Source organism: Lissotriton vulgaris, chromosome 10 (genome assembly GCF_964263255.1).
Source record: "Lissotriton vulgaris chromosome 10, aLisVul1.2, whole genome shotgun sequence".
Lineage (NCBI taxonomy): Eukaryota > Metazoa > Chordata > Amphibia > Caudata > Salamandridae > Lissotriton > Lissotriton vulgaris.
The window spans coordinates 484739639-484759025 of NC_141698.1; the positions used below are offsets into that span (position 1 = coordinate 484739639).

The 19387-nt window shown below is 41.2% G+C and overlaps 1 protein-coding gene across 2 annotated transcripts in view; it reads right to left on the bottom strand.

The window, feature by feature from the left end:
- PDIA2 (protein disulfide isomerase family A member 2) overlaps positions 1 to 19387 on the bottom strand; it is an 885792-nt gene that overhangs the window by 183375 nt on the left and 683030 nt on the right. For both annotated transcript variants that reach the window (XM_086941341.1, XM_086941339.1), the window contains exon 8: positions 15838 to 15958. In XM_086941341.1, the coding sequence (XP_086797467.1) occupies positions 15838 to 15958 (121 nt within the window). The remainder of the gene's footprint in view (positions 1 to 15837; positions 15959 to 19387) is intronic.

The window sequence follows — 19387 nt, forward strand, 5'->3', positions numbered from 1 at the left end:
ATGTATCCAACCTTTCAGACATTTTAAATAAACAATGTAATGTCCAGATGTGGTAGAAGGTCCATCATGAAAAATAATTGCAACAGCTACAACAGTTCTTCCTGATATTGAACATTGACCAGCTCCAGCATTTTTAATTAAAGTTTCCAATTTTCTTCCATCAGTTCTACAACGTTGCAGCATTAACCCCTTCCATGCAGCCGCGATTCCCCTGGTGTGCTGTAAACAACACGAACAGGGGCGGGCCGTGACGAACCCCAGCCGTCATCAGCACACGAGCACCGTAGTGCATGACCGCTGGGGTTCGTCATCAGCATGGAAGGGGTTAAAATAACATACTATCCATATCTTTGTATAAGTAATGTTGATGAAATTTCTGATTTACATTGGCTACACACCATGTTTTGACTTGCTTCTCTAATTAGATTGTTAAAACACACTGATTTACAGTCAGGTAAAATCAAATATATGAATCTTTCAGTGTCTATGCTAGAGCTACATGTAAACAAACAATTTTGACAGTCATGTTGCCATTCATAAGAACGGCCAAAAAGGTTTTTAATATCTATACCTTCATCTTCCAGTACACCAAGCATAAACATTAAAAATTCCTGACAATCTTGCTGAATATTCTGCGTAAATTGAGTAGAACCAGAACATATGTCCAAAACATTTCGAATATCAGAAACTCTTTGTATTTTACTTTTATCACTACTACTTTTCTCATAAACAGAATACAACAATAAACAGAATATTTTGTCCTGATTTTCTACCATTTGCTTTTGCAAACTTTCAAGTAAAAAAAAACATTAACAACTACATTAGCATAGTAATTGACACCAAAACTATTTTTAAACTGATAACCAACATTCTCTTCAACACTGTCCTTTCTCTTTTTGCTTGCAGGCGCAATTTCATCTTGTTTTTTTTCCTTATCTTAAGTTTCACTACAGATATTCTCAAATCTTCTTCTTCTACATACCACACGCTTTTCAAATACTGGATATTGACCTAAATTGGGTGCATATTCTCTTCTTAACCTATTATACTCTTTCACACAATTTGCATCTGCACTAACCTTTGTCTCATCAAAATCAATCAAATACAATCCAAATAAAATTCTGACTCGAGACAAAGCAACATATGCCATACCTTCTTTAAACACGGTACTTCCACTATTCACTAAAGCACTATCTACACTTAAACCTTGAGATTTATGAATGGTCACCGCATAGGCCAAAAAATTAGGAAACTGTTTTCTGCAGACATACAAATCTTTTACAAGCAAAAATCGAGCTGGACAACGACTACGTTGTTGTACTTCAGCAATTTCATGAAATTTGATTTTCAAAAATTCAATCCCATCTCTATTTACATAATTAGCAAAATCAACAATTTTACCCATTGCTCCATTTACTAAACCTTTTTCCACATTCAAATTACATCGTAATATTACCCTACAGTTTACAGTTTACACATGCATACAAATTCTTTTCTAAACCAGCCGTTTTACTTATCGATTTCTCTAAAGAATCCAATTTCCTTCATGTTCTATTTTATCAATGGCTTCCAATTTTATAATTTCTTCATTTTCCAACTTTAACATTTCTTCATTGAATATAGAACATTCACGCAGTGTTGGCATTAAGCAGATTACAGATTTGTTTTCTGCAATTCTCATGTATATTTTCTCTGGGACAATATTTTCATTTAAAAACAAATTGGAAAGTAATCATCTCTGTAAAGCTTGTTTGCCATGTTCGGTCATTTTTCCAATTCTTATATCTTGAAGAATGGTTCCATAATCTGCATCATTTGCCTGTCGCATATTTTGTAATAAGTTCCTTATACTGAAAATATGACCAAATGTTTACATTTCCAATGCTCCCCAAAGACTTTCTAGTATCTTCATGCACCAGTGTTTTAAACACTGGTTGTCCTTTTACAGGAGTAAGTTGTAGAAGATCTCCAATAACTATGTGTTTTCCTCCGAATAATACGTCATACTCTGTTTTAAGAATTTGCTGCATTCTTAAATGCACAAAGGCAAGCATTAAGTTTGATGCCATGCTTACCTCATCAATAATGAGAAGTTTCATTTTCCTCAACACTCTTGAAACTTCACAAGAAGCTTCTCCAGATAGCTTGTGGTATTCTAATTTGTTTTCATGCTCTACTGGTAGCATTAATAAATGATGTAAAGTAATTCCTTTAATATTGTGGGCTGCTAATCCAGTTGGAGCAGTGACCACACAAGACAAATATGACTCAGTTGTTTTCTGTAGAAAACATGTGATTACTTTAATTAAATAACTTTTTCCTGTTCCTGCTTTCCAACTCACATACACACGGATAGGTTCAAATGATGAGCAAGAGCACTCTTTCTTCTCATGAAGTAATCCATGATGAGTCTGTTCTCCCACGTGCTCATATATTTCTTTCTGCTCAAGATTTACTTGTTCTTCCAAGTTTCCTAAGTTTCTTACATCTTCTTGAGCTTGATACATTGCTGTTTCTACCTCTTCCATAGCAGTTGCTGCTTCATTTTGAAAAATTGGTTCTCATAGTGGGTCCTGACTCAACGGAGCAGAAGGTTGACTGTCTTGAGAACTATCTCTAGCAAACTCAGCTGCAATTGTAGCTTCTTGCTCAATTTCGTCGTTCAACATTTTCACATAATTAGCAAAAATAGGACATTCTATAGTATCTTTAGTTACATTAAAAGAATCTTCATAGCTCTCAAAATCTCCAAGTAATTCCAATTCTGAATGCCATGGCTTGAAAAGTTGCAAAAGAGATAAATAGTAAAATTCCCTTTTGTCAGGTGTTTTGAAACTCAGTTTACGGTGATTAATCAAATGTCCTTTTCTTTCTTTCACCAGACATCCTTCAGAACCAATCACAGCATATATACCATTATTGATGTCTTCTGTAATATTCTGTTTAAAAATATAGTTTTGCAGCACTTCATAGAGACAAATGTTCTCAAGATGATGACTTCTATTTGTATAATATGTATCCAACATATTTGTTTTTACAATATCTGTACTTTCTGGCTCTTTTTCAGCTAAATATTCAATTTCTTGTACAGATTTAAGTACTCGGTTTCGTGTTGCAGCAAGACCTAGACTCACCCAAATGATTCTTCTAGATTTGGAGTATAGACTTGCAGATGATAAGCGATCCGAGCATTCATACGCTCCAATTTCTCGATGAGATAACATCTTCAAACTGTAACTGTATAATTTCTTATTTAGACTCTTCTCGTGGGAAATCTCTCCCCACATTTCCTTCAATTCCGTCTTTTCTGACTTTGTTATGTACAATGTCACATATCGAGCAACAGCAATGGAATTGTCTGCAACATATTGAATATCCATATTAGCATTCCACATGGAAAAAATGACTGGGTTATAGCCATTTATGTATTTTGACTCTTCATTTCTTCTTAAGTTGTAGGTATTTTTTGGAGACTTTCTTGTGATAGTATGTCGCAAAGATGACATAAAACTGTTCACTCTTCCTTTCGATATTACAGGTCGTGAAAATGCAAAACGGCATTTGCTGTAGAATTTGTTCTTAGATTTGTACTTTCGAAGACAGTATTTCCCACAACGATGGCTTTGGAATCGTAAGACTTGTTGTCTTAAGTCCTTATCTTGTGTACTTTTGGGTACATCACATATAGCATATTCTTCAATAAAAGACAACACAGTATCATCTGAGTCTGTTCCAAATTTGGGAGCATCTTTGATCCATAATAGCATATGTATGTGAGGAGCACCTCTTGCATGATACTCCTTTCTCCAAAAGAAATCCAGAACCTCTCCAAGAGGAGGATTTTTTTTTAGTGGTGATAAAAGACATCATAGCTTCGAATCTATGATTGAAATACCTGCATACATTAACAGGATTCAAAGAGCACAATTCTCCAGGTGTCTTGTATTCGATATTTAGTATATTTAGATTTGCCTCTCGAAGAAATTGAAGTAAATCATGCCAAGCATATTCAGCACAGCTTAGAGTAAGGAACCATGTAGGAGTTCCTAAGTTCCTTAGCATACATTTGAGTTCTCCATGACGACGGTACCAGTACTCATTAATACCACGCTGACATGCCATCAGATTAATCAGCTGACACTCCAAAACATTATCTTTCTGCTAAATTTTATCCATAAATTCCTTTGCCGAAACATTTTGCAGATGTACACCTGTTTTAAATATATGGTTTACTGCATAAGAAAGTCCAGACAAATCACTCTCAAACAAAAGAAGAAACAAATACGGAATACATTGTCGAAATCTTGGATCTTCTGCATATAATCTTGCTGTCCGGTATTCAGATGCAGGAATCTGCACAGGTCGTTCATCATATCGTCCACCTTTTCCTGTAGGAAACAATTGAGGGAAACAACGAGCTTCCAAACGTTTTTCCCATACACTAATGGGACTTCCTTTTGCTTCTTTCATTTGGAATAACTCTATAGCATTCCCCATCATTTCTTTGGAATGCAGTGGATGAACACTGTAATGTTCGTAGATTTCTTCAGTTCTGGACACATCTACTTTTTCAATTTGTCTAGATGGCAAGTCACTATCTTCTTGTACAGTTATTTCATCTTCTCCCACATACCCTTTTTTGTAATTTTGATTATTTTTTACCAGGTACAACGTTTCCTTTTTCACTTTCCTAACATCCACTAATTCTTGCCAGATTTTCTTACTCTTAGTAGGAACGCCATTAACAAGAATACCTAAAGGTTCATCCTCTACATTCTCTACACCAATAGTTTCAATATCTTTCTTTAAATCTAGAGGCAAATATACAACTCTTCCCTTTAATCCTCTCTGTAAATCTGAAGGAGGCAATTTTTCTAGTCTTAGGCTCCATATTAACAATAGCCAGAAATGGATACACACATTGAATAAGAATAGACTCATAGGTATTTAAATCCATCAGTTCAGAAGGAATATTTACCAACTCAAGATTATTATGCACAGCTCTAGCAGGCATTTTGTTCTCATCTAATTTGTTATAACAATATTTACAAATATGCTGATCAAAACCCAAATCTATGATTGAAATACCTGCATACATTAACAGGATTCAAAGAGCACAATTCTCCAGGTGTCTTGTATTCAATATTTAGTATATTTGGATTTGCCTCTCGAAGAAATTGAAGTAAATCATGCCAAGCATATTCAGCACAGCTTAGAGTAAGGAACCATGTAGGAGTTCCTAAGTTTCTTAGCATACATTTGAGTTCTCCATGTCGACGGTACCAGTACTCATTAGTACCACGCTGACATGCCATCAGATTAATCAGCTGACACTCCAAAACATTATCTTTCTGCTGTATTTTATCCATAAATTCCTTTGCCGAAACATTTTGCAGATGTACACCTGTTTTCAATATATGGTTTACTGCATAAGAAAGTCCAGACAAATCACTCTCAAACAAAAGATGAAACAAATACGGAATACATTGTCGAAATCTTGGATCTTCTGCATATAATCTTGCTGTCCGGTATTCAGATGCAGGAATCTGCACAGGTCGTTCATCATATCGTCCACCTTTTCCTGTGGGAAACAACTGAGGGAAACAACGAGCTTCCAAACTTTTTTCCCATACACTTATGGGACTTCCTTTTGCTTCTTTCATTTGGAATAACTCCACAGCATTCCCCATCATTTCTTTGGAATGCAGTGGATGAAAACTGTAATGTTCGTAGATTTCTTCAGTTCTGGACACATCTACTTTTTCAATTTGTCCAGATGGCAAGTCACTATCTTCTTGTACAGTTATTTCTTCTTCTCCCACATACCCTTTTTTGTAATATTGATTATTTTTTACCAGGTACAACGTTGCCTTTTTCACTTTCCTAACATCCACTAATTCTTGCCAGATTTTCTTACTCTTAGTAGGAATGTCATTAACAAGAATACCTAAAGGTTCATCCTCTACATTTTCTACACCAATAGTTTCAATATCTTTCTGTGGCTCACCGGTTAGAGGAGGCAGACCCGGACGCAGAGGTCAGACCCGGGACCAGGGTTCAATCCCTGACGCGGCAGGGTCTTGAGCTCAAAATGTCCATGGACTCGATAATTCATGCCTCGGTGCCTACTCTAATCATGGGTTCACACTCTGCAACTCTGGGCAATAGGTTGCTTAATCTCCACTACAGCCCCACTGCGATGGGATGCCTGGCTTTCACCTTGGAGATGCCCAGTAGGGGAGTATTTCGCAGGGAAAAGCCAGGACAGGTTCCCAAAGCAAGCGCCTTGAGACCTTACGGTAAAAAGGCGCTATATAAGAACGTATGATTTATTTTTATTTATTTAGAACCCAAATCAAAACAATTCTCAACCAACAAATAAGATGCAAAATCCTTCCACTCATTATTATTTTCCTTTTCACTTTTTAAGTACAAATCAACAGTCCTGGTCTGATTTTTATAATGAGTTCGTCGACAACAGATACAAGAATAATTTGGCCTTTCACCTGAAATCACCTTAAACTTCATAATTTCTTGCTCAAAATTTTCTACACTGCAATGTTCTACATTCTCCTCAACATTTTCATCTATTAATGTCTCAGTTTCTGCATTGTCTTCCTGAGGACCAAAGTAAATAACCTGAATTTCATCACAAACATTTGTTACATCTGATACAGATCCACGCAAACGAGCACTTTGTCAACTTTTTTAACATTAGTGCTGGACTTTTTGCATAATACAATGTTCTCACTAATTTCCTCCTTTCAGAATGATGTTCTGCTAACATCCTGAAATGGTGAAAAACACTTCGACATACTTTTTTAGAAAGACAAGCCAGAGAATGACCTTGCAAACCAATATTTTCTCTCACTCTGCGAGGATCTAGTCCTTGCAACATCTTAATCTTTTGTTTAACACTTTTCTTAGTATAGTTACGTAAGAAATTGCATAAAAAATCAATAGATTCTTGCAGCACACTGCAAATACTACTACAATTCCAAGTGTACACTGGAGCTTTAAGACGTCTCCCAAAAACGTCATCAGCTAACACCTCATCTGCATTTCTAGGAACAACTTTCTCTTTCTCAATAGGACAACCATTGTTAACCTCATAAGCATGACCACGAGTGTCAACTGCATACAACAAATCATTACTCTGAAGATAACTTTCCTCATTAAAAAAAGACTCTGAACTTGAGCTATGTTAACATTCACCCAAAAAACTCGCAAAAATTACTTCTGTTAATTAGTCTTCTCCACTTACTTTTGGCCTTCATTAAATGGATTGGCTTATCTACTGATCTAATTCAAATGATTACTAAAATGAACAATTTTCTTTTCAATTCCAAAGCTTTCTCAACTACATTTTCTATACCTTTCTTCTTCTTATAAAAATACAGTTTTTTTCTTACATATCTTAATTTCTTTAATTAAAATTGACACAAATCTATTATAAAACATATTTTTCCTAATTTCCATAAATTGATTTTATCTCCTTTTACTATACACAGTTTTCTCTACACTTGATTTTCCATGATTGTTCTCTTTCCTGTTCTTTTGTCTTTTTCGTTGCAGATACACTAATAAAATTTTTCTCTTTGTGCACACTACTCTTAGGGCCAGATGCATCAAGCGAAATGCACTCGCAAAAGGGCCAGATTCTCAGAATCTGGCCCTTTGCGAGAGCAATTTTTGCATTTGGGATGCATCATCCCAAATGCAAAAATCGCAAATAGAGAATTCGCTAAATTGCGATTGTTTGCATTTAAGGAATCTCAAATTAAGATTCCTTAAATGCAATGCATGAAAGTATCAAAAATAGCGAATTCGCTAATAGGGCACGCAAATTACCACGAAGTACAACTTCATGGTAATTTGCAAAAACTTTGAAAAATGCACTTTTGTGCATTTTTCAAAGTTTCATGTTGCGCACACACATGCCCTAAGGGCATGTGTGTGCGCAACATATGTGCACAGATCACATTCTGGGGTGTAACAGGGTGTCCTTTGGACACCCCTGCACCCTTGAACTCGCAATCTCAGTTTGCGAATCGCTAATTGCGATTCGCAAATTGAGATTGTCTTACCATTCATTCCTATGGGCCTCTAGGCCCATAGGAATTAATGGGGAGGTATTCCTTAATTGCGACTCGCAATTTGCGAGTCGCAATTAAGGAATTCTAAGGAATCGCTTTTTTTATAGTGATTGCTTGATGCATTCCATTTTGCTATTCCTTATTAGCGATTCCTTATTTTTCGCTAATAAGGAATCGCAAAATGGATGCTTGATGCATCTGGCCCTTAGTCTTTAATATTTTCCTCAAAAAAGTGTTCCTGGTCTTACCAGGACTTTTTTTCTCTTTGTTAACACATTGTTCTTCGTGTAAATCTTGTTGATGACTTCTCTTCAAATAAACACCTTTCTTACGTTGTTTCCGCTTTTGAAACTTAGTAGGCATCATAAAGTTTTTTAAGTATCGATAAACAGAATCTATAATAAAAAAATATATATAACATTGCAAAAATAAATATATCAAATATTCTATTAGATTACTTACAAGAACAGAGGAAGGATTATGAGAACAAACGTGGGACTATAAAAATAAAAGGACTTACAACAAGAGAGGAAGGAGTATGAAACAAGGGGAAAATATAACCAAAAAGGGAAGAATAAACATACACAGCAATATAACGGAATAAAGAAAGTATGGGGTCCCAGCATAGTTGCGGGTCTTTCACTGTGCTGGGTGGAGGTGGACTCCCAAAGGTAGCTGTATCCTAGGCGATTAGCGCAGCACCAAGCATTGCTTCCCTTTCTACCAGCATCTACGATTGGCTGGGTACCTACTCTCCTATTTATGCAGCATATCTAACTGGACTGTCAGCTGCGGGAGACTGCATGTTGGGGACTTACTGCAATTCCTGAAGTATGGGCCCTGACATTGAGAAGCTCTGGCCAGCTTGCTGCAGATCGGCTCTTCCACTGGGCCTGCGGAGCCTGGCTCATGTTGTAATATTTCTGCTGTACCGTTTGCAGACTCCAGGGGCCCGCTGCTTGTGGGGTCTGCCTGTGTCCATGCTGCGACCTGCTGTCCGTACAACTCTGTCGCGGCACAGCTATCCCCTGCTTGGACCTGGCTTGGACCTAATGACTGGACCTTGTTGATCGGACCTGGCTCATCTTCAATCACTGTAACAGAGCTTGTACTACTTTCCTGCTGTAAAGGGCCATCTATTACAATGGGACAAGGTGACGTCAAGCAGATACAACTCACCTATGAGCCAAACAAGAATCCGTGCACCAGCGTTCGCCCTCAGGGTTCTTTAGTATCTCAGGCTCTACAATGGCGGACCCACCCATGGATGGTACAGCAGCTGTCATGGCTAAGCTGCGTGTAGGCTTCTGGTATATATATATACTAGGTTTTACACTGTAATGCAACACTTCAACACCATGTCCGAACTTCTGGACCGCAATGGAGTGATGCTTGATGGGACTTTGCGAAAAATATCGGACATTGAAGAAGGTAACGCAGACTCTGCGAAGCACCTCAAACGAGTTGAATGCCTCCTTAAAACTGTAGCAGCTAACAACAAAGACCTGGAAGCAAGGTCCAGCTGAAGCAACATTGGAATTTCCATCATTCCTGAATCCACCTTCACCGGACAAATGGATGCTTTTATGGAACAGCTGCTCATGGAGCACTTTGACAGGAATACTTTTATAGAAATGTTGATAATTGAAAGAGCCCACAGGACACTTGAGCCTCTTCCAATTCCAACAGCAGATCATTGCCAGGCTCCTGAACTTCAGGGACCATTATACTGCAATGCAACTGCCCTGCAAGAAGGGGGGGGCCTCCATCATCAAGGATCTACAATATCCTATTATATGGATTACACTTTGGCTGGCATTATGTCTTCAATACTCATGCGGATGCATAGACATTTTGCAAGCAGTGCTCGCTCAACAGATCCTCATGTTGTGCAGATTCTGTTGCATCTCTTTCCAGGGGTTCGGCGCCAGCCTCACTGGAGACTCCCGCTTGGTAAAAATTCTGTTACAATTATCGATTTTTGACAAGAGGAGGGGATATGCCCTTGTACTGCTACGTTTAGATGGGGGACTCCATTTGGACCAGGGTCTCTATTGGATGGCAGGGTCTCTAGAGCTTCTGCAACTTTGGCAACATCAAACTGTAACTTGACTCCTCTGAAAAAGGAAGGTTTAATAATATGGAGGGGATCACCTGGTGTAGAATAGATAGCTTCAAAGCAGGAGACCCAACCCTTAGCCCGAATAGTATGAACCACATCTGATGCCTATACCTCATTTAAAATGGGCTAGTTCACTTTTTTCCAGAAAGCAGGGCTATCTCCTGACCCACAGCCAGTTACTTGCTAATCCCATGCCTCCTATTTAAGGGGGTCATTAGGATGGTGGAAGGCTGGCGGTCCTTCTGCCATCACAAAGCATGGGTACCGCGGCGGATGCAAAGTCCTTCCGCCGCTTCACCGCCAAAGGCAATCATATTCATTACCTGGCTGACGGTGCAGGGATCCTAAAATGGTGGCGGTGCCTAGCAGGCACCGCCACCAAATTACGATGTGGGTAGAAAAAGGCCTTTCCATGGAAAGGCTGGCGGGGATTGGGCTTGGGGGCCCATTGCAGGCCCCCCTTGTTCAGGGGGGATGTTGCTGCACTGGGTGTACCCATGGTACCCCCCTGCATTTCCCTGCACTGTGTGGCAGGCCACGCTTGGTGCCTGCCACGCAGGGCACGGAAATGCAGTACATGTCAAATTGACATTGCAAACTGTGCTGCATTCAGCAACACCGTCCGCAATGTTAAGAGCCCGGGATGAGCCAGCCAGTATAGCGGGCACATCCTAATATGTGTGGTGGGACCGCCACATGTATCAAGCCAATTGGGACCTGAGCTCACCGCCCTTCTCGTTTTCCTCAGGAGGGCGACCTGAACTTATTTACAGATGTTTGAGAAGGAAGCAAGAATGTCTTCGTCAAGGGATTCTCTCTGTAAGCATACCTCAAAGACATTACTACATGATCATATTGAGCCCCTGAGGAAATATTCCATTACAAAACTGCACCACCCTAATCTACGTCCTTGCACCTTTACTTTAAGGGGCTCCCTATATGGGATAATTCCCTTCTCCCCAGAGTTAATCACCTGAATTCCTCCTTTAGTGGGTTGGGATCACTACAGCCACTACTTTCTATTTTAACTTTGTTTATTTAAGTAAAGTTTTAAACAGCAGATGCAAAGACAAAATCAATAACAGAATTAAGCCCTCTTCCATTGAACGCCGGTACTAAATCCAGGGAGTTACTCATGGATTTAGTCAGAAGGTTAAAAAGATGACAGTCTGATAATAAGTGATTCAAAGTATCTCCTGAATGGGAGTGAGTATAATGAACCTTCTCCTACTCCTCATGGATGTCTTGCTTCTTCTTACCGGGACCACAAATAAAACCGGGGTGTATGTTAAAATTACCTACTAACAAAATCAAAGGAATAGGAGGCCAAGACAGAAAAAGTCATCCAGACATCTTTTTAGATCGGTCTCCAGTAAATCACCTGAAGAGGGAGATTTGTAAACATTAATTATTAAGATGCTGGTATTTAGAGAACATTTTAGAAAGACAGCCAGGGTTTTTGCCAAGTGAGAAGAAACTAACTCCATGTCACACACTGAGCTTAAACTTACTAAAGACACCAGCCTCTCCCCCTTGCTCTACCATGTCTCGTAGAATACAGTCCCCATAACATCCTAGGTCTCGTGAAGACAAATAATTCCAGATGATTTTAGCATACTGATTTCATAATTGTCATCTAAAATGGAACTAACCCTAGCCACATTCCAACATGTTATCCTAACTTAATTATAAATCCCTGCGAGGACCTCTACCCATCTCGAAACCTCCAGTTTAGTATCATTGGTGGCCTGAAGTCAATCCTGCTGTTCTAATGTAGGTAAGGTGGCAAACCGATTTCTAAGCTGGGCATCAATTGTTGACAACAACCTTGGGTGTTAACGAGCACCCTACTGTCTGTAAGATACCCTCATGTGCTCCCTGGTTTCTAGTAGGTCTACAAGGAGGATAGAAAAATCCTAGCGGGTACATTACAATATCAGTCCTCATTAATTAGGAAGACACACCCTGTGGTAAACAGAATCTGTTCTGCCCACCTGGGGTTCCTAAAATCAACCACAAGGCAATGGCCGGAGCCTTGTTTGTTAGTAGGATGCACCCAGTCAACCGTTCACACCATGATGATCTCATTGTTTAGCGGACCATTCTCAATATCCAATTGGCTTAAAAACCAATGAACGGCTTTGCTTTTAATCTCGCTGAAAGTTTCCATTGTACCTACTAAAGTGGGGAAACATTCACCAATGTGCAACTGCAAAGTCTTCTTTGATGGGAGAACATCGATTGAATATACCGTGCTACAGAGGCAGCTCTGTCCGTGGGGATTACTAGGAGGGAGTTTACCACCATGTTCCCCCTAATACTCTCCTGGGCAGTGAGGAGTTTGGAGGAACTATAGGGTAGAGGTGCATTAAACAGACCCTCCAGAATTTTGCGATTTACAAAATAAATGCAAAATCAGCACTTTTGTAAAAAGGCACAAAAACATGTCTAATTAGGCCTTAGGCGGTAGAAAGCGGCAGCAGTCCTGTCTCCTGTAAGAATAGCCGAGAAAGTAATAATGAAGATCGGGTCACCTGCAGGTTATGTTAAGGAGGAGGTGCTGGCCTACAGGGCCGGACTGGGAACGAAAACCGGCCCTGGCAAAGTGCTTGGCCGCCCCCCTCCTCCCCCAGGAAGGGGGGGCGGCATTGGGGGTGCGACCGAGCTCCTTGCTGGGCCGGTTTTCAGGCGATTTTGTTACAGGGACGATTTTGCAGCTATGCTGCTAAAATGGTCCTGTAACAAAAACGGCCCCAGGAGCCCAAAACCGGACCCCACCCTTGCGGCACACCGGGGGATTGCCCGGTGCCCGCAACGGCCAGTCCGGCCCTGCTGGCCAAGTGTGTGTTACCTTCCAGAACAGGCAAAAATCTCTTTCACACTCCACACCTGCACAGCAATTACTGCATTACGTACTCAGCAACAACATGCAGGCAACAAGGGGGGCTTTCTTTATTGTCACCTCCAGCTGTGCCAAAGATAAAGGCCAAGCCATCAGGTGGCTCCTTTTGATCGAGTATCCTGACAGGACATGGCCTGGAACATCACCTAACTTAAATGCAAATACACTGGAGGAGAAACAAAAGCACACCGCTTGTTATCTCTTTACAGGTACTTAAGAGAGACATTCTTTTGAATTTGTTCAGTCCCTTTATGTAGGCAGGTGCATGCACTGTAAGAATGTCAGATGTGTTGGTCTGCCCAAGTACCTACAAAAATCACAAATTAAATAGTACTATTTTATTTCTTTTATAGCACTACTCATCCCAATGCTGGGTGTCAGAGTGCTTTCCATAAAATACACATTATACATTGACAATAAATCATTTAAGAGTGTAAATCAATGTACAAGATGTGTTACATGAGTCAGTGAGGGATATAAGGTGTAGGGGTCACATGTCCTTCATAGCTCACTGTGCTATTTTAGAAGGATTACAATTTATGAACTGAAATTAACAAAAGGATCTATGTGTTCAAAGCAGTAACTTACTTAGCTACATTAAATAAAAAACTCTCATCTGCATGTTACGTGATGTGCTTTGAAGGAGACACATTAAACTTCTATACTACTTTGAAGCAAATCTGGGACTAGACAACTCCCAGAGTTATCTTACCATTATTAATATTCCCTGAGATATCCTGGGCACCCTTGCAGCAGATGCCTTAAGACCATAACATATTTTAAAATGCAGACTTTGCAACCAACTGCCATGCTTTTCCTTGTTGCCAATTTCTTTGTGGCAAGGTTTAAACATTTTAGTTGAGGCCAAGATTTTGCATCAGGATTGTACCAAGTTTTCTGGCACAAGCCCAAAGCAGAATCTAATTGGTTAAATCTCATAATGCGATTTAATGTACTCATGATATACCTGATAAACATATGTGTGAGGTCTTAATATCTGATGTCACTTCCAGAGAGTGCACTTCTTGTGATCTTACATGCAATGCATGTCGTCATGTGCTATGGTGGCTTGTGCCATGATGTCACTTGTAAACTACCTAACTTTGTTAGTCCCCCACTTCTGTTCTTAGGACTTTTGTCCTGGAGGAGGGCAAAGGTGGAAGGTGGGGCTGAGGGGGGAGTTCAGTCAGTATAATCACATTTAGAACTTGTTGTTTACTACGCAATTATAAAGTGCATGAGCAACCGATAGACAATTGAATTACAGCAAACAATTGTGTAGGCTTGTAAGCAGGGCCAGTGGCGGGAGAGTGGAAGGGTGGATGCCACTGGTCAGGGTAGAGGTGTTGGTGCCCTGTTCAGGGGCGAGAGTAGACAGAAAACAGGGAACAGCATTGTGCACCACACATCCTCTCTCTTCTTGTTTTGGGACCAAGTAGGGGGGCATTTAGGCTTGCAGAGTGTCTTAGACTCTCGTGGTCGCACCAATTTAAAAGTAGAGGGTTATGTTTGGCCCTAAATCTTTATTTCCCCTGGGCCATCTCACTCCTGGGAACCTAGAGTCCCGCAAGTGCTCGGATTGGGTGCATGGGAAAAATGTTGCTGCCAGCTATTACAGGACTTGGGACTTATCACAGCAAACAAATACTCTCAGACACTTTAAACATGCCTAGTTGAAAGTGGAATACTCTGCTAAAACTGTTTCTATTGATTTAGACTGAAAAGGAATGATTACAAGCAAAATAAAGTGCTGAACTAAAGCTGCAAAATATACAATTTTGTGCCATAAAATGCCATTTTTGTGTGCAAAATTTGCAAATCTCTTTCGAAATATCCTGGGGGGGTCTGTCTAGTGTGGCTAGAAAGGATTTCTTCTCATATCGGCATATAGTTTGCATCTATAACTGCCTCAGAGGTAGGCCGCAACATCGACCATGTGGAAGGAACATCATGGAGTATGCATCACCTTATCGATTATACAGTACATTTTTCAATGGATTAATCCGTTAACAAAAAAACGAAACAGAACAGTAACTTTGGCATTGACAAAGCAGTCAGGTAAGCAATCACATAGATTCTTGTTTCACATAAATGGACCTGGATGAGTACTAGGGCCCGGCCCACCCTCTTCTGGATTGGGCTCCTGATGGATCCTGATACATGGACAGGAATGTAATGTGAGGTGTCTTGCGAAGTTAGCAGCTATCTACCTGTTTGGGCATTGAGTGCATCTGGTAACAATAGGGTACCCCCCCGGGGGCTGTGACCTCGGCCTGCATGTGCCCATCGATGCCATGTCTTGTCGTAGACCTGCCTTCAGTGCGAATATCACTATACTTTTTATTTGGTCTTTCCATAGTCACTGTCCCCTGCAGCAACAGTCACTCCGCCTATGGAAACAACATCTAACTCATAAATCATACCTGCGGAGAAATGTACTTTGTGATTGTCTCACACTAGTACCCTTCCATAGAAGTTCGCTGAAATTTGAGTTTGGATAAATCAATCTTGAAAATATCACATCATGCTCTCTGTCTCTCTTCCAAATCTTTAAACCAAAAAAAACTGAAAATTAGGAGGGAAGTGCATTCTCTGGCTGTTTATTCATGTTTGCAGAAATAAGCCCATCCATTCACCCACAAGGCTGTGACATTATTCCTCTCTGCACTTTGATGTCACTATTTCTTTTTTTTACCATTTTCAGACACTGTACTTACAGAATTGAACAAATACGTTCTTTGTTTCGTCAAAAGCCACCTCCTCGAAGTTGCTGCCAACAAGGATTTTGACAGGGTTCTTGTCCCAATCTTCAGGGAGTTCCTCACTCATCAGTTGGGGCTAAGAGAGAACAGAAGTAATGTTAGGGAAGGAGGAATATCTTACTGTCCTACCTTTCCTGTGTCAAAGTAAATACATACAGTCAATAACCAAGCATAGACCATTGGAGTGGGGTTTAACCCTAATTTTACATCAAGCTGTGATTCTGCTTAAGAAAAAAAGTGTATCATACATGTTTTGTTTCCAAGTGTGCAACATAGGCAAGATGGTATCACCTTTTGACAAAAAGACTGTGCCTTTTGTGAACTGTGCCTAATTTCTCCTGGATGAAGTGAGTGTACACCTACTACCATTCTCCAAAACCACGTCGGTATATGAGGAGTCGGCAGGTCGTGCAGCTTCTAGCCAAAACTGTCGGCATAGTATGAATGAATGAATTAATTTACATTTCTATAGCGCGTAGCTAGCCTAAGGCCTCCTAGCGCTTCTTGACCAGGCGGCAGAGGACCACACCACGTTAAAGCATAACCTTGAAGAGATGGGTTTTAAGAAGCTTGCGGAAGGCCAGCAAATTTGTCTCCCTCCGCAGGGTAGGGGCAGAGAAATCCAAAGGTTCGAGGCATTCAGGTAAAAGGAGCGGCAACCCCATCTAGTTCCTTCATATTTTCCTTGGAGTGGCAAGGAAAGCAAAACTTGATTGAAGATTCCTAGAGGGTTGATAGGGGGTAACCAGAGAATGGATAATGGCTAGACCGAATTTACGAATGGCTCTATGAGCCAGGCACAAGGCCTTATTGTATCCTCGACCAGAACTGGGAGCCAGTGAAGGTGCCTTAATGCCGGTTTCGCCGACTGTCTCCGAGAAACCTGAAGAAGTTGGTGAGCCGCACAATTCTGGATCACTTGCAGTTTCTGAATTGTGGACTGGGGGCCTCCCAAGTACAGAGCATTCCCGTAGTCCAGGTGAGAGAGTATGAGAGCTTGCACCATAATCCTTCTCACCTGGAAATGAAGCAAGGGATGGATCTCCCGTAAAATTCTCATCAGGCCAAAACAAGTTGGCAGAGAGCTTAGTGGCCTGATGATTAAAACAGAGGGAGCTATCAAGCCACACGCCCAAGCTCTTGATCTGCTGATTTGGAGTTGGGGCAGGGCCAAGACAGGTCAGCCATATAAGAGCCGAATTAAGTGAAGGAGAGTTTCCAAAGAGCATCAGCTTGGTCTTGTCCCCATTTCGCTTAAGATGTGAGAGTTCCATCCATTCTGCTACCGACTCTAGGCAAGGACCTAGGGAGCAAGATGCCGTCTCTGGGTGGTTCAATACCACGCTCAGGTGAGTGTCATCTGCGTAGGTAATGATCTTTATGCGGATGAATAAAACTCGTAAGTGCTTCCTCGTTTTTCTCTGTGGCATTTTCTGGTGTTTTTGATATCCACATACATGTCCACCCACATCCCAATCTCAAAAACAAATGTTAAGTGTGGTCTGGTACTTGATGCACAGGGGGTTAATATTGCAGGTCACAGATCTGGTGTCCACACAAACTACACAATCTAGTAGTGACAGTGCAGTGAGTACTATCTTCACCTCATTATGAGTATATTTTGTCTGTTTGTCTGTCGCCATTCTATCCCCGTTTCTAGCTTGTCCTGACCTGCCCTTGCTGCACATGACATGTTTCTTTGCTCCGGAAAAGGGGTGGTGATGAACAGAGTGTCTGAATTAAGCAGACCACTCTTACCCAGTCCAAAGATCAGGGCTTGATCATCACCGTTTTTTAGCTTACTGCACCATCCCAGCTCAGGGGGATGTTTATTTGCTCCTTCTCGGGGGGGTCAGCACCTATTGCAAGATTAGTAGTTGTGCAAGATTATGGTATTTTATAAACTCATTAGGTGGTTATTAGGAAGTTGTAAGGTCAAAGTTCATTGCCATTGCTATGCATGGTGGAAGGTTTTTTTGGAATGTAATCGGAGCTCAATTGCGCGGTATAGGAGAGTAGGGTCTGCTTCCTAAGGTCACTCCCACTTTTTGCTGTGATTTTCTGTTTTTTCCACTTTAGACTGTCTGTAGCCCTGCTAATCAGGACCACAGACTAGCTGTTCTGTCTCTAAATTGATACCATGTACTTTAGGTACATACCAGATTGGTTACTGGGTCACCCTTGTGAGCCTCTGTATAGTGTACCCTAGGTACCCAGGGCATAGGTGCATCCAAGATCTACCTGCAGCATGTATTATGCCACCCCTGGCTGGCCCTCCAAACTGACACCACAGGCTGATCACTCAGCTTGGGTAAGGTTGTACAATCACTCCTTACTTAGATATAGTATATCTATATCTACCTTATATATAGACACATATGCACCTATAAGTCACTCCTATGGCAGGCCTCGACAATCCTGGAGGCAGAGTGCTTGGTTTTATGTGAGAGGGTGCCCTAGAATGAGCTGAGCCCCTCTGCAGCTTTCAGAACAATTTACGTATAGCTGTTCTATGATATAGTCATACCATATACTCTTAAGTGCATTATAATCCTCGCGGTAAATGCTAACTTTGGTTTGGCTTTATCAAAACATGTCGTGTAAGGTGTCAAACACTTTGGAATACTACCCCCCCCCCCCCTGCCCCCCTGTTCTGGAGGCGGGGTAGCATCCCACCCTTCTAGAGGGAGAAGACATGTAGTTACTGCTAACCCCGTTTAAAGTAAAACAGAGCCTCGGCATCACAAAATGGATGCTACTGCCATAAACACAAGTCTGACCTCCTGCTGCTGGATGAGACTCTGGCAGGGGAGGCCTGGACAATAGGTTTCCTGTCAGGGGAGGTGCTGGAACCACCCCAGACAGGCTTTAGTGTATTGGGGCAGCGAGGGCTGCATTGAAAGATGTTTTTCCAGACACTGCCTGGGGCACACAAGGTGCTCCATGCATAGCCCAGTTCAAACCAGTTTCTGGGGCACTCCAGCCCCGCTCTGGCATGAAACTGGACAAAGGGAAAGGGGTGTAACCACCCCCTTCCCGGGTCCACCCATAGGAGGTACCTAGCAGGTAATCCAGCCCCTTTTCTAAGTATAAGTATAGGAGCTGTATCCCCAGGACTTTAGATTATCCTAGAACGAAACTTTGATACAGAACTCTTGGACCTTCGACATTCTATTCTGACTAGAAGACAGAAGACATCTCCCTTGTGGTCAAGGAGTGACCACCCTGTGCAAAAAGGCACCACCAGTAACTTGCCTGTCTGCTTTGTTGATGCTCCCGTGGGAACCCGAAGACTCAGCAACTCAGGACTGGACTTCAAAAAATATTTGACCTCGACCCACATCCACAACAAAGCTAAGACCCGTGGCAGACACGAGAGACGTGGGACCAGACTTCCTTGAGATCCTGTATTTTTCTAACTGCATCAACTCCTGAGGTAACTTGCAGTTGTGCATTGGGGTACAAGAAGCCCCAGACCCGAGCATCATTTTCACTGAAGCTCAGC